Below are 14,194 nucleotides of genomic sequence, written 5' to 3' on the forward strand. Positions count from 1 at the left end.
TCCACACACAGTTGTTCAAATTATGTATTTTTCATGAATTTTTTGAAGACTCCTTGTATATGGATTTCATATTATTTTTGTACCAAAAGAAACTTAATTTCAGTTTCCACAAATAGCCACGTGCTCGCTCTCACCATGTGATGCCCCATGCCATGCCACCTTGCCTTGACTCTACCTGAGAGACGGCCGTGAGCAGAGGCTGAAGCAATGCGGCCACCTGGGCCGGCGCTGGCGCTGCGACTCACTAGGCTAATCCTCCACCTTGCGGCGCCGGCACACTGGGTTCTAGTCCCGGTAGGGGCGCCAGATTCTGTCCCGGTTGCCCCTCTTCCAGGCCAGCTCTCTGCTGTGGCCAGGGAGTGCAGTTGAGGATGGCTCAAGTGCTTGGGCCCTGCACCCCATGGGAGACCAGGAGAAACACCTGGCTCCTGCCATCGGATCAGCACGATGCGCCAGCTGCAGTATGCTGGCTGCGGCGGCCATTGGAGGGTGAACCAACGGCAAAGGAAGACCTTTCTCTCACTGTCCACTCTGCCTGTCAAAAAGAAAAAAAAAAAAATGGGGCCACCTGATCCTGACTGTGAGCGTCCAGAACTGTGACCCACAATAAACCCCTTTTCTTTATGAAGGGAGCTGCCTCAGGTGTTTCACTATAGTAATGAAAAATTAATATATAAGATTTTATCAAATGACAAATCATCTCCACCATTACATCCAGTATCAAAGAATGCCAGGTCAGTGAGTGTATTTAAACAGCCCAAACCAAGGTAAAACTCTTAACAAACGTTTATTTTTCTTTGACATACGTGTTTCACAACCTGAACATCACAATGCCTTCAGAGAAAGGTGCTTTTATGCCATAATATTTTACTATGTACCGGCCAGGCATTAAACATTCTCATTAACATGATGAGACAATTTGCTGGTAAACATTTAACACAGAGACATTAGTTTCAATATCTCAAGAACATATTTTTGGTCATAACCAAGGAAATACATCAAAATATGACAACATTGGCTAATATTTTACAAGCAAATAATATTTAACTCTGCATAGCTTATACAATAGGCTGTGGCAATAAATAATATCACCAATCTCATCAACTATTAACTGGCCACAAAAAGCCTAACATTCATTTTTAATTGATATGAAATGCTCTATTGGTGTGGTTTCAACATAGCCTTAAACATGGATGTTTAACCCTGAATGCATGAGAAGAAAAAGTACTAAACTGGACTAAGAAGGTATGTTTCAGTTAACTACAAATATGTCATGTTCACATATTACATTCCTAACATGAAGGCAAATATTTAAATAGAAAAACTAGCCGTCCAAAAAAATGTGAATATGCAAATTGTGAGGAAAACATTGCATTTAAATTTGCACTCATTTGCAGGTTACAGTACTAGCTCAGTAGAAACACTAACAGGAAAAATATTCAGCAGGAAACAAGGACAATGGCCTCGGAGCAGAGGCCAGGTCTCGGCGCCCTGCTCCAGGCGGAGGGAGCGGCTCTGAGGTCTGGGTTTCTAACGCCTCAGGACAAGCCTTCACCCAGCCCAGGGGCCACGGGCATGCTTCAGTCGGTGGTAAGAACAGGGAGAAACACCTGAACAGCAACATCCTTACAAAGGTTCTTCTCATTGCTTGAACTTGCTCACTGGCTACCTTGCAATGTTTTCTGAATCAGGTTTACTAGATGTTGCAAAGAAGAGCTACCCTTCATGGGATACAAGGTTGGATGGGTTCTGACGTGTGTCAGCACTCTCACAAGGAGCATGCACAGTCCCTCTGCAGACCCGTGTAGGCAGTGCTCAGTGCAACACCCAGCGGGGTCTGACTCAAGTTCTACAGACTCTCGGTCAGGCTTCCAGTGTGCTAACTGCCCTGAAAGCAGAAATGCCTACGAAGTACTGCAGTTGAAACAGATATAAAAATAAAGGGGCACTATCTCAGTCTATAGGATGTCAAGAATTCTAGGAGGGATGTTAAAAGCACTGGGCAAAACCCTGGTTTTCAGCGTGCCGTCGGCGCCACAGGAGAAGACGCGGCCGCCCTGGCCGATGTCGATCTGCATGACGCCGGCCCCGATGTTTCTGAATATAGACTGCTTCGCGTGCTCGTTCTTAAATGAATGAACCAGCCCGTGGCCTGTGAGTCTCCACACCTAGTTGAAGAATTGTAAGTCAGTAAAGAAACACCCACAGTGAAAACATGGTCCTCACTTCTCCTGTGGCCCAGGTTTCGCAGCCCCCTCTTTCCGCAGAGCGCCTCCCCCTGGCAGCCCAGCGCAGTGCCACTCCCGCACGTCACTGTCCTTGCATCTTGCTCGCCCTTGCTTCAAGCTTCCCTCCACCGCCTCCAGCACCCTGCCGCGTGATGGCCGGCCGGCACAGCCCATCTCTGACTCCAGCACTCGGGTTAGCAGGCTTCGTGCTTCTACCCCTCAGCCAGGTGCAGGGTCCTCGATCACTGGAAACCTCACCTCAACCGCCTGAGGGCCAGCACTGAGGGCCCCTAAGGATGGTTCTTAAGAACCAGACTAGTGCTAGCAAAAACCCCGGTGGTAAGCACGCTCAGGTCCTTGGCTCCTACCAGAGTTCTCTAAAGCTCTCTACCGACGAGAGTGTGCAGGCAGCTGGGTGTTCTGGTTTTCCAGCCCCCACTGTTGAGAAAGAGCCGCCAGCGTCTGCCCAGGGCTTCAGCGCCTGCCTTCACTGTGGATGGTGTCAGCAGAGTGCGCTACTACTGGGTACCTTCCAACCCCCGGTCCCGACTGACTCACCTTTATGTTGCCTTCGGCTGAGCCTGTGGTGAAAAATTCCTCACAGGGATCCAGGGCCAGAGCTTTAATGGCTGAGTCATGAGCCTGGAATGTGTGCAGGAGCTGCCTCTGCCTGATGTCGAAGACGCAGACGTAGCCCTTCCTGCCTCCGGAGATGAGCAGCTGCTGTTTGGGCGCATACTGCAGGACCGTGGCACCGTGATCGTGGCACGTGAACCCTGCACAGGAAGACAACCAACACCGATGTCACAGAGGCACTTGTCTCGAAGGTACGTTTATGAGAGGACATCAAAAAGTTTATGGAAAGTGGAATTAAAAGGTAAGTTTATTTTGGTGCAAAAAAAAAAAACCCTTGAAATCCAAGCATTAGAGTGGTCTCCAGCAAGTTCACGAAGGGCAGTGGCACGGGGCACATGTTAAGATGATGGTTAAGAGGCCTGCATCTCCCAGCAGTGCCCAGAATGCCTGGCTCCAGCTTCTGGCTAAGGCAGACCATGAGTGATGGCTCAAATAACTGGGTTCCTCCACCTACATGGAAGATCCGGATCGAGTTCTGGCTGCCAGTTTTGGCAGGCACGAGAGCAAGGACCAGAATATGTAGGTCTCTGCCTCTCTAATAATGTTGAAAAAATTTAAGAAGTTAATGGAAAATGCATATTATGAAAAAACTTGCAATCTTGCTTAGTTTGTTTCAGTACAAAAAGTTGAATTCCATTTGAAGCTCCCTCATATTTTAAATGGCTGAATTTATGTAATCATATTGACTAAACAAAAATGCCAAGCAACGTCAGGAAAAACAACTATCCATAATCTCAGTAAGAAACAAACACACAGAAAAAGGAAATTTAAACCTCAAGTCCCAAGTTTCACTGCCACGTAAGTATGTAGAAGCAAACATGAGGAGGGCTTTTTTTTTTTTTTTTAAAGATGGATTTATTTCTTTGAAAGTCAGAGCTATACAGAGAAAGAAAGAGAGGCAGAGAGAGAGAGAGCCAGCGAGAGCAAGATCTTCCATTGCTGGTTCACTCCCCAGTTGGCTGCAACGGCCGGAGCTGCTCCAATCCGAAGCCAGGAGCTTCTTCCAGGTCTCCCACGTGGGTGCAGGGGCCCAAGGACCTTGCCCATCTTCTGCTGCTTTCCAGACCATAGCAGAGAGCTGGATCAGAAGCGGAGCAGCCGGGACTCAAACCAGTGTCCATATGGGATGCTGGCACTGCAGACAGCGGCTTTACCCGCTACGCCACAGCGCCAGCCCCCGAGGAGGGCTTTTTAAAGACTTATCTACTTGTTAGAAAAACCTCTCTCTGCCTCTCTAATTCTTTCAATCTGCTGGTTCACTCCCCAGTTGGCTGCAACAGCCAGACCTGCACCTATCCAAAGCCAGGAGCCAGGAGCATCTTCCGGGTCTTGTGCAGGGGCCCAAGGACTTGGGCCATCTTCTACTGCTTTCCCAGGCCATAGCAGAGAGCTGGATCCGAAGTGGAGCAGCCGGGACTAGAACCGGCGCCCATATGGGATGCCGGCACTGCAGGCAGCAGCTTTACCCACTATGCCACAGCGCTGGCCCCTTATTTACTTATTTGAAAGGACAGAGAGACAGGGATCTTCAATCCCTGGGTCACTCCCCAAGTGGCCACAACAGCCAGGGCTAAGCAGGCTGAGCCAGGAGCCTCTCCCCGGTCTCGCATGTGGGGCAGGCCCATGCACGCGGGCCATATTTGTCACTGCTTTCTGAGGCCCTTGCCAGGGAGCTGGATCCGAAGTGGAGCAGACGGGACAAGGACCGGCACCATATGGGATGCCAGCGCTGCGGGTGCCAGCTTCACCCACTCCGCAACAGCGCTGGCCCTGAGGCCAGGCTTCTTTATGGTGTGGTCATCCCATTATTACCCATTCATGACAGATATTTGCCCCTGCCTAGTACTGTCCCATACCTAAAACATGGCCAAAAATCTCTTGGGCAGGCATTGATCTCTGGTTGAGACACCTGCATCCCATTTCCAAGGGCCTGGATTTGAGGCCTGGCTCTGCAGCAGATTCCAGTTTGCTGCCACCTGCTCGTGTGTATCCTGAGAGGCAGTGGCGATGGCGCTAGTGGAATCCCTGCCGAGGTGGGAGACCCAAATTGAGCTCAGGTTTGGCTCAGCCCAGCCTCTGTGGCCACTGGGGAGTAAACCAATGGGTGGGAGCTCAGTCTTCTCTGCCTCTCAAAGGAAAAATAAGTAAAATTTAAAAACTCCTCCTAGGCAGGCAATGTTCAACTACAGTTGCATGAACATTTTCAGTTGTAAGTGAAAAACAGCATTGCTCTGCTACATTTTTTAAGAAAGACATCTTTGAAAATGCACTTCAGCAAATTCAGAGTAGGAAATGTTTCTGTTAGATTTTCATTTAATCCAAACAGAATGGAGCACCCGGGTTACATCTTTATATGGAAGAGATCTTTATATGGAAGATAGTACTTGCCAAATTAGTGTTCCTAACAAAAGGAATAATATTTAAATGGAACTATTTATATCTCTAGCTCTTAGAAAGTTTTGTTTGGGCCGGCGCCGTGGCTCAACAGGCTAATCCTCTGCCTTGCAGCGCCGGCACACCGGATTCTAGCCCCAGTCGGGGTGCTGGATTCTGTCCCAGTTGCCCCTCTTCCAGGCCAGCTCTCTGCTATGGCCCGGGACTGCAGTGGAGGATGGCCCAAGTCCTTGGGCCCTGCACCCGCATGGGAGACCAGGAGAAGCACCTGGCTCCTGCCTTCGGATCAGCGCGGTGCGCCGGCCATTGTGGCCATTGGAGGGTGAACCAACGGCAAAGGAAGACCTTGCTCTCTGTCTCTCTCTCTCTCACTGTCCACTCTTCCTGTCCAAAAAAAAAAAAAAAAGTTTTGTTTGATGGTTAAGTTTTTAAAAATATGATCTCATTGCTACCAAGCTCAACAAGTCCTCGGCAACTGTCCTCCATGGCTTTGGGGGTGGCAAAACTCTCTGCACCAGATTTCCTAAGCTACCTGGACTTCTGTGCCCACAGACTTGCACCGCAGCAAGGCAGACAAACCTTCTAAACCTCTGTTTTTAACCTATGAGTGCACACTCAGGAGATGAACTCACTAAAATAAAACCAGGAAAGCATTCTTTAATAGTCTATTAAGAACCACAGACCTTAACTTACCATGAATGAGGCTGTTTCCAGGTGATATTAATGTGTCCCAGAGGCAGACGTTTCTATGAAAGAAAACACAGAAATAAAAAAGGACATATAACAAAAACATAAGCAATTGTTCTAAGTTATCACTAGAGGCAAAGTTTATCTTCAAGTATTTTTTCTTATTCAATCTATTTCGTTCACTCACATTTATGGAGCAGGAAGGAGCAGGAGCCGGGGGTCTTTCCCCCTAAGAGCTGACTGTTTCACTCACTGCCACTTCCCCCACCCCGCTACCCACTCCAGGGGACCTGCACCGAGCCTTCCCCAGTGCAAGGGCTGTTCTACCCCAGGGGGCAGACAGCACAGGGAAAGGAGACACTATTTATGAGCTTGTGAGGTCAAAGAACATGTGGAGAATATGATCAGTGTCAAATGCTTGTTAGTGCCGAAAGAACCTGAAAGTATTAAACACAACGAAAAAGGAGAAAAAGACTGCATAGCTTTTACCATAAAATTACCACGCTTACTGACATACTACATGAGGAGTGATTTTTGTTTTTCTCTTTTTGGTAAAGAAAACTAAGAATTTTATAAGGAAGTATTTTTATTCCTAGAGTAGAAAAAAACACAAAAATATATCCATGCTTACTGCAAGAATACCTTTTTGCCTAACATCTTCCTATTTCTTGTTTTGTTCCTGTCAACCTACCTATTGTCATTGGACTGTCCAGATGTGGCGACCAGACTTGAAGAGGTAATAAATGCAAAGTCACTTGTGGCTTTACTGTGGCACTGCCAACTCTATGGAAAACAAAATGCATCAGGTATTATCTAAGCATCCCACAAAATGCAGCATTTTACAAACATGCAGCTCTGATAGTAACATACTATCTGTAGGAGCTATGAACTGTAAAGAATAAGTGATAGTAAGAATTAACTCATTTGCATATTTCACTAATATCCTAGTAATTTCTTAAAACTGGAGTTGGTAAAACCATTGAATTAAAGATTTTGTTTTTCAATTATACAAGACCACAAAGCACATGAGCCTATCTAAATGAGCCTATTACATTAAAACTCAATCAATTATAGTACAAACAATTTCTAGTACCTTTAATCAATTTTAGATAATACGATGCAATATGGAATGTTCTTCCACGCCCAGTCGTAGGCTACGGTGTGAGGGCCTTAAGTCACATCATCCCTGTAACTATACACAAACACCCGTGTTCTGTCCCAGCTCCAGGGCTATCAGAAGTGGATGTTCGTACGATGGGAGAAACCACTCACTGAGCTTACTTGGGGCTCAGGTGATGGATGGGAATTTGGAGCTGAAGGCCCAAACGGAGGAAGTCAGAGAATTTTAAAATGGACATTTTTTTCTGTCTAGAATGATAATGGTATAGATATGACTGAAGGTAAAAGAACAGATTCAACACCATGTGCATTGCTGTGAAGGCACTACAGTACAGCCTATACTAACTTAATTAAGAACCTGTGTGTACTCAATAAGAGTTTCCAAGCTTTTGAGTGCTCTGTCTGGACCCTCTCTCTGCTCCAGGTCACAGCCACCAGCACATACTTGTCCTCTGCAGGAGGTGTTTTACTGTGACTTGGGGAAATGGGTGAAGTGGCCCAGTGGGATCAGTTATAGTACGGTAAGCAGAATTGTGGGAGAAACTGGGATGGATGGTCAGACTCTACAAACTTCTGTCATTACCAGTTCAGAGTTTTCCAAAGATAGACGTCTAATGAAGACTCTGAAAATTTTCAGATAAAATGGTGGACCCTCAAGGTAAAGAGCAAGATTGTTTTTCCTTTAGGGAGTTTCAGTCAAACACGGGGGTAAGGATGGGCACTACTGCCAGGGTGAGACTGCTGGACAGCCCTGTCCCCTCCCCGACACGACCACCCCAGAGTCACTGGGGGTGCAAGTGACACTTACCATGTAAGGTTTAGGGTTGGATGCAGTTTGGTTAACTTGCCAGATACTGAGAAAACCCTCTCCATCTGCCACTCCACACTGTAAAAAAGGCGTAAACATGAAACCCAACCTCCCAGGCCAAAGGTGAAAACACCAGGAGAGCAGATCCCCTCAGAGCCACGGAGCCAGCATCCTGCCTAGCGCTCTGCCTGTGTTGCTGTGGTTCCCAGCAGGGTGCAAATACTCAAAATCCTGTCAGCTTTTAACTGCTTTTCTATATTCGCCTCAGTAACGGAATTTAGTAAGAAACTAGAAGGTTTCACTCGCGTACCTGACAGTGCTTACAGGCATCACCCAACTGGACAGGAGGAGTTTTTATTTGTTTGTTTAACTGATCCATAAACAGACTCCACCTGTTTGTTCTATTTACACTCAGTGTCACTGGATTTTTATTTATTAGATGTCATTTTATTAACTTTTACTGCTGAATAACCACAAGGAGTTTTGGCCAACTTTAGCGGTAACTCTCAAGGACTAACCTTGTTGCCTTGTGAGTTAAAATATAACCTGGTGACTCTGGCGTTGCCAGCCTGGCGGAAGCACACGAGCTGCTGAGGTCGCGTCCACTCAAACATGCGCACGCTGCCGTCCTGGGCTCCGGTGAGGTCTGAAACACAAGGGGCCGAGGAGGAGCTGCAGAGTCAGAGTCCTGCCATCGTCACTAAATCCCCTCCACAGGACAGAGGACACGCGGAAGGCTTCAGTCACTAATAACATACTCACAATATTGATGAACTGGGTGTGAGGTCATTCTCTTAACGTTATGTAGATTCCTTTTCATAAGCTTCAAAAAAGGAATTTTAAAAAAATTCATTTTGACAGTGTCAGAACAACTCTAACTGCAGTATTTATTCTCCTATAACTTACTTCTGAGATAAAGCCTGGCACAATGCCCTAAGCCACTTAGCGTAGAACACGTGTCTGAGGAGGCTGAGGAAGAAGTTACTTTCCTCGTGTAGCCCGAGCATCCGTGGACTGAGAGGTACCACGTAGCTAGAGCAAACGACAAAGGGTCGCTCCTCCACCTGGACACCCCGGGGCCTCTGCGATTCTCGCAAGCAGAACATGAAAATGGAACTCTAACCATGGTGACGAGTGAGAACACGACTGACACTCTGAAAGCTGCAGAATCCCCACCGATTCCTCACAGACTGTGCTCATCCACAAAATGCTAACGGGGGGCGGGGACGGCACCCACTTGCTAGGGTTGTTAGGAAAAACCAAAGCTGTTATCTATGGGCCACAGCCTCTGTTCTTTAAAAGGGTCATTCCTACGTCCAAGTAACTTCAGTGTTTCTCATGCACAAACATCGCTGAGTCAGCAACATACCACACTCGCTCCAGTGCTGGTCTGTCCACTGCCCAGCCAGGGAAGAGAAGAAGGTGGGTGCACCTGGCTTGCTGGATGGGGGGTTGCACTGGGCTGATAGAGAGTTGTAGTAGAACCCCGATAATCAATGTCATCTGAGCTGTAAAAAACATGCATGCGTTACCAGGGGCATTCCATTTTCTCTGAACACAAATTCCAGCCAGAGAGCTGCAGGGCTACTCGTAACATGGACTTGACACATTGAGTAAGTGTCCATGAGAAAAGCGTAGGCACAAGTCTCAATCACATTCAGTTTTACTGGTTAATTTTGTCCTCTCAATAAAATAGTCTAATGTTTTGGGAGGAACTTTACTGCTGCACAAGTTGAACAAATAATTACTTTAAGTATTTAACAGATATTCTTTTCATCATATGTAGAAAAATATATGTTGCCTTCAAGTACTGATGTGCCATGTATCAAATTAATACACTTTACAGAAGAAAGTGAGACTCTATAAAGATTTCTTAGGCTAAGGTACTAACTAATTAATCACATAAAAATGTAAAAGTAATTTTTACGATGGACCATGTGATATGACATGATCATACCTACTCTGAAGGGGGATACAGAAGCCTAGTTACTAACAAAAGGCAGAACCCAGCCTCACAAGGGGAGAGGCTGTCAGTGCACCCTTCCCAGCTGAACCATACGTCTAGAATCTGCAGAAATAAAGGGGGACAGGCTGGCGCCACAGCTCACTTGGCTAATCCTCCACCTGCGGCGCCGGCACACCGGGTTCTAGTCCCGATCAGGGTGCCGGATTCTGTCCCGGTTGCTCCTCTTCCAGTCCAGCTCTCTGCTGTGGCCTGGAAGTGCAGTGGAGGATGGCCCAAGTGCTTGGGCCCTGCACCCACATGGGAGACCAGGAGGAAACACCTGGCTCCTGGCTTCAGATCAGTGCAGTGCGCCAGCCACAGCACACCGGCCGAGACGGCCATTTAGGGGTGAACCAACAGCAAAGGAAGACCTTTCTCTCTGTCTCTAACTCTGCCTGTCAAAAAAAAAAAAAAAAAAAAAAGAAAGAAATAAAGGGGGACAAACATGGAGGAGAAACTCCCAAATGAGAAAGTGTCACAAAATGTTCTTGGTGCAGTGTCCATAACGTAAAGGAAAAGTGAAGCTGTCTACATTTTTATCTAGAAAAAAAGTTCATGCATGCCTGGTCACAAAGAAATATGGCAAGATCACTCAGGAAATGTGACTCATTAATATATTTGTGCATACAATTATTTTTGGCTTTACTTATCCAGATCACCTGAATTTACTGAAGATTGTTTAATTCCTGACATTTTGGGAGGTTAAATGTCAAAGTGGCAGTTGTTAACATAAACTCAGTGTCAGAGACAATTCTAACATTATGAACAGTTTAAGGAGAGAAGCATGCTTAATTTATTCATTACTGTAGGTAAAGCCTTTTATTGGCAAATAAACTGATTATGTTTATCTCTTACCCAACTGAAGAGAGAGAAATATGTACTCTTCAAAATAATTCAAATCATGTACATACAGTTTAGTAGGAAATTCTTTAAGAGAACTACATTTCAAAACTGACTATGAGACACACCTTTTGGATTCTCTGTCATATTCTTCTCCAATCCATATATATGACTGACAGGCCAGTAGAGAAGTAACATCAAGTTCTTGAACATCATGTGTTGAAGCCAAAACAATTTCATTACTGTTTGCCTGTAACCCAAAGGTGGAGTCAATGTCTTAAGCAATTTCACTAAAAAGAATATTCTTCATAATGTTTCTATAAAGCTTTTACCTTGTTAACAGCAAATGCCATTATCATGTCCGACTCCTTATGAATGACCTTCGCTTTTCCTCCCGGATAGCCCAGGTCAGCTTCAACCTACAAAACATTTGTCCGCTCAAGCTGCTGCAGCATAGCTCTATGCAGAGATATACACAATCCAAAAAATGTATAAGGAGGGTAAGAAGAAAATGTAGCAGCAGTAGCAAAAAAAAAAAAAAAAGGAATAATTTGGTGTGTTGAAAATTAGTTTAAATTCTCTGACATCCTGTAATCACCCCCATTATAAAGATTTTCATTATGATAACACAAAGGATGGCTAACATGTTTTCAAGAGTAGTTTATAACAGCAATATTATCTTTTAGTTTTCCGATTATCTTTTAGCTCCGAAAGTATATGAACAGTCTGCAGTAAGAATGTACATATAGTAAGAGGCAGAGAATGGAGGAAGAAGACAGAGAGAGATAAAGGAGTCACCTATGAGAGGAGGCACTTAAAATGGGATGAAGGCGTAGGAGTGAGGAGAAGCCGGATAGGACAGTTCAAAGGCAGGAGATGGAGAAGAGGGTGCATTGGCTTGGCCTCCGAGGTGACAGGAAGGAAGAGAGAGCCAGAACCAAGAAGAGATGAAACAGCTCTGCTTGAGAACAGACTCCGGAAAATGACAGAGGTGAGCGTGGAACCAGGAAGCATCTCTTACTACACCACTCAGGTGGTCCTGGCGCAGTGAGTTCTCTGATTAGTTAGCCAGCAGGGAAGGCCACGGTTAGTACCAGAGGTGGGGAGGTTAGCTCCTTGAACTTCAGAAATGTACTAAGTACAAGAGCTTGGAATACTACCTTGATGTGGCAATCTTCTGCTACGCAGTTTTGTTTGACCTGCTCCACATGTTCTTCTACAGACTAAACACACCACACCGTCACAAGCACAAAACACATGCATGAAACAAAATGACAGAGAGTGAAGAACTTCATGTTGAAATGGTCACTCCGTTAGAAATGGTAAACATGGTTGAAAAAAATCAGGGGAAAAACTTGAACCAAATGCTATCAAACACAACATGAAGCCAAAACAGCAAAGTTAATGTGACTTTTACAGAAACATAAATGCTATTTCAAAAGAAAAATCTGTATGCCTGTTATTTAACTTAAAGTTCTTAAAACTGGCATCTGTAAAAAAAACTTTTATGAGCAGACATATTCAGTTCTACATAGATCCCTATCCTACAGGGGTGGACTTCAAATACAAATTAAAACTATTTCTAAACACAGACTCAGAGCACTAGTGTTTCTCTCTTGCTCACAAGGCATATGAGTAATCAGACAATGTTTCTCCTTATGAAAATGCTTAAATAAAATGAGGCACAGGAAGGAAATCATACAAATGACGTGCCCCTGGTCGGGAATGGGCCACCCAGGATGACAACGCTCAGAAGTAATGTTCCTGCTGTGTGCTGGGAACTTACGAGGGCTGATCAGAGCAGCCAAGTCCTCCGGATACCTGTGAGGTAACTACGTTCCTCTCAGCACAAAGGACCATTTAGATTCTCTGACCAAGCCGTAAGGGACTGCCCCCCAGCTCCGCCACCCCTCGCCAGGCTGCTGTCAATGGAGCATCCAAGAAAACCCAAGAGGAGCAGTCACTGCGTGCAGCTGGAAGTCAGAGTGTGGACAGACCTGCTGCCTTCCATCAGCTGAATTCACCACAATTATCAACTTAACAAAAACTTGCTTTGTGCACTATTTTTCTTTAACATATTGAAAAAGTAAAGATATGAATACACCTAAGATTTTAGCATTTCTTGGGAATGTTCTTTAAAAAATTAGCCAACATTGTGGCATTTTTCAGGGCTGGTCTGAAAATTATACTAATTCACTGAATCTACTAAATTTATTGATAATCAAAACCCTAATCTATTTATTTATTTTTTTCTTTGACAGATAGAGTTAGACAGTGAGAGAGAGAGAAAGGTCTTTCTTCCGTTGGTTCACTCCCCAAATGGCAGCTACGGACAGTGCTGCACCGATCTGAAGCCAGGAGCCAGGTACTTCTTCCTGGTCTCCCATGCAGGTGCAGGGCCCAAGCACTTGGGCCATCCTCCACTGCCTTCCCGGGCCACAGCAGAGAGCTGGACTGGAAGAGGAGCAACTGGGGCGAACCCGGCGCCCATATGGGATGCCGGCACTGCAGGCGGAGGATTAACCAAGTGAGCCACAGTGCGGGCCCCAAACCCCTATTTAACAATCTATAAGTACTCTACTATATGGGTAGTTTTAATAAATTTTACATATTTCTGAGTCTTCTGACCAGTTTTTATATTGTTTTAACATAAGCTTTGCCATTTTTAGTAATTTTTTTCTTAATAAAACAAGTTTTTCAGATCTTTGAAACTTGGTACAGACACTAAATATCTGTAGCTATTTACATTTAGATTAAAATTAAACAAAACTAAGAACTTAGGCCCTCAGTCACAGCAGCTACATTTGAAGTGCTCAGTAATCATGTGACTGCTAAACTGGACTGCACAAATTTTCATCATCACAGGAAGTATTACTGGTAAGACAGCACTTTCATTCAGGGTTTCAAAAGTTCTTCCACCCCAGCTCCCAGCCATGTACTTGCCCTCTTAGAGCCCATGAATGCTTAGGCAGCAGTTTGAGCTGTTCAATTTATCAGCCTCACTTCCCTGCTCTTGGGAACCCTCTGCTGGGAGAAAAGTAGAATACAGCTTGGACTTCCTGGTCCCAAGAGCATGGAAATTGACTGGCAGAGAGACTGCTAAGAGGCACACTAGCGAAGGGGAAAACGATCCTGAAGGGCAAGACAGAGCATAACGCACACAGAAACCAGGACATAGCTGCTTGCCACAACATTCAGAGCCCTGATGGCCCATCCAAACCCACAAAGCTGAGGAACAGTTAAAATATTTCTGGTGGGGGCCGGCATTGGGGCGTAGTGGGTAAGTAAAGCAGCCGCCTGCAGTGCCTGCATCCCATATGGGCGACTTTTCAAGACCTGGCTGCTCCATTCCCGATCCAGCTCTCTGCTATGGCCTGGGGAAGCAGAGGATGGCCCAAGTCCTTGGGCCCCTGCACCCATGTGGGAGACCTGGAAGAAACTCCTGGCTTCAGGTCGGCGCAGCTCTGGCCGTTGTGG

The 14,194-nt window shown here is 45.7% G+C and overlaps 1 protein-coding gene across 4 annotated transcripts in view; it reads right to left on the minus strand.

The window, feature by feature from the left end:
• Nucleotides 1-763: 763 nt before the first annotated feature.
• The window catches only part of DMXL2 (Dmx like 2), a 176,447-nt gene continuing 163,016 nt past the window's right edge, over nucleotides 764-14,194 (minus strand). For 2 of the 4 annotated variants that reach the window (XM_051821996.3, XM_051821995.3), the window contains exons 34-44: nucleotides 11,878-11,940; nucleotides 11,050-11,136; nucleotides 10,846-10,967; nucleotides 9,242-9,380; nucleotides 8,635-8,695; nucleotides 8,391-8,518; nucleotides 7,873-7,950; nucleotides 6,637-6,728; nucleotides 5,952-6,004; nucleotides 2,787-3,004; nucleotides 764-2,168 (exon numbers count right to left, since the gene is read on the minus strand). In XM_051821996.3, coding sequence (XP_051677956.3) covers nucleotides 1,959-2,168; nucleotides 2,787-3,004; nucleotides 5,952-6,004; nucleotides 6,637-6,728; nucleotides 7,873-7,950; nucleotides 8,391-8,518; nucleotides 8,635-8,695; nucleotides 9,242-9,380; nucleotides 10,846-10,967; nucleotides 11,050-11,136; nucleotides 11,878-11,940 — 1,251 coding nt within the window. In that variant the 3' untranslated portion in view covers nucleotides 764-1,958. The remainder of the gene's footprint in view (nucleotides 2,169-2,786; nucleotides 3,005-5,951; nucleotides 6,005-6,636; nucleotides 6,729-7,872; nucleotides 7,951-8,390; nucleotides 8,519-8,634; nucleotides 8,696-9,241; nucleotides 9,381-10,845; nucleotides 10,968-11,049; nucleotides 11,137-11,877; nucleotides 11,941-14,194) is intronic. The other 2 variants (XM_008269002.5, XM_051821997.3) reach the window with 1 other exon arrangement.

This window comes from Oryctolagus cuniculus, chromosome 12 (assembly GCF_051225735.1).
Source record: "Oryctolagus cuniculus isolate XC-2025 breed Fujian yellow rabbit chromosome 12, ASM5122573v1, whole genome shotgun sequence".
Taxonomy (NCBI): domain Eukaryota; kingdom Metazoa; phylum Chordata; class Mammalia; order Lagomorpha; family Leporidae; genus Oryctolagus; species Oryctolagus cuniculus.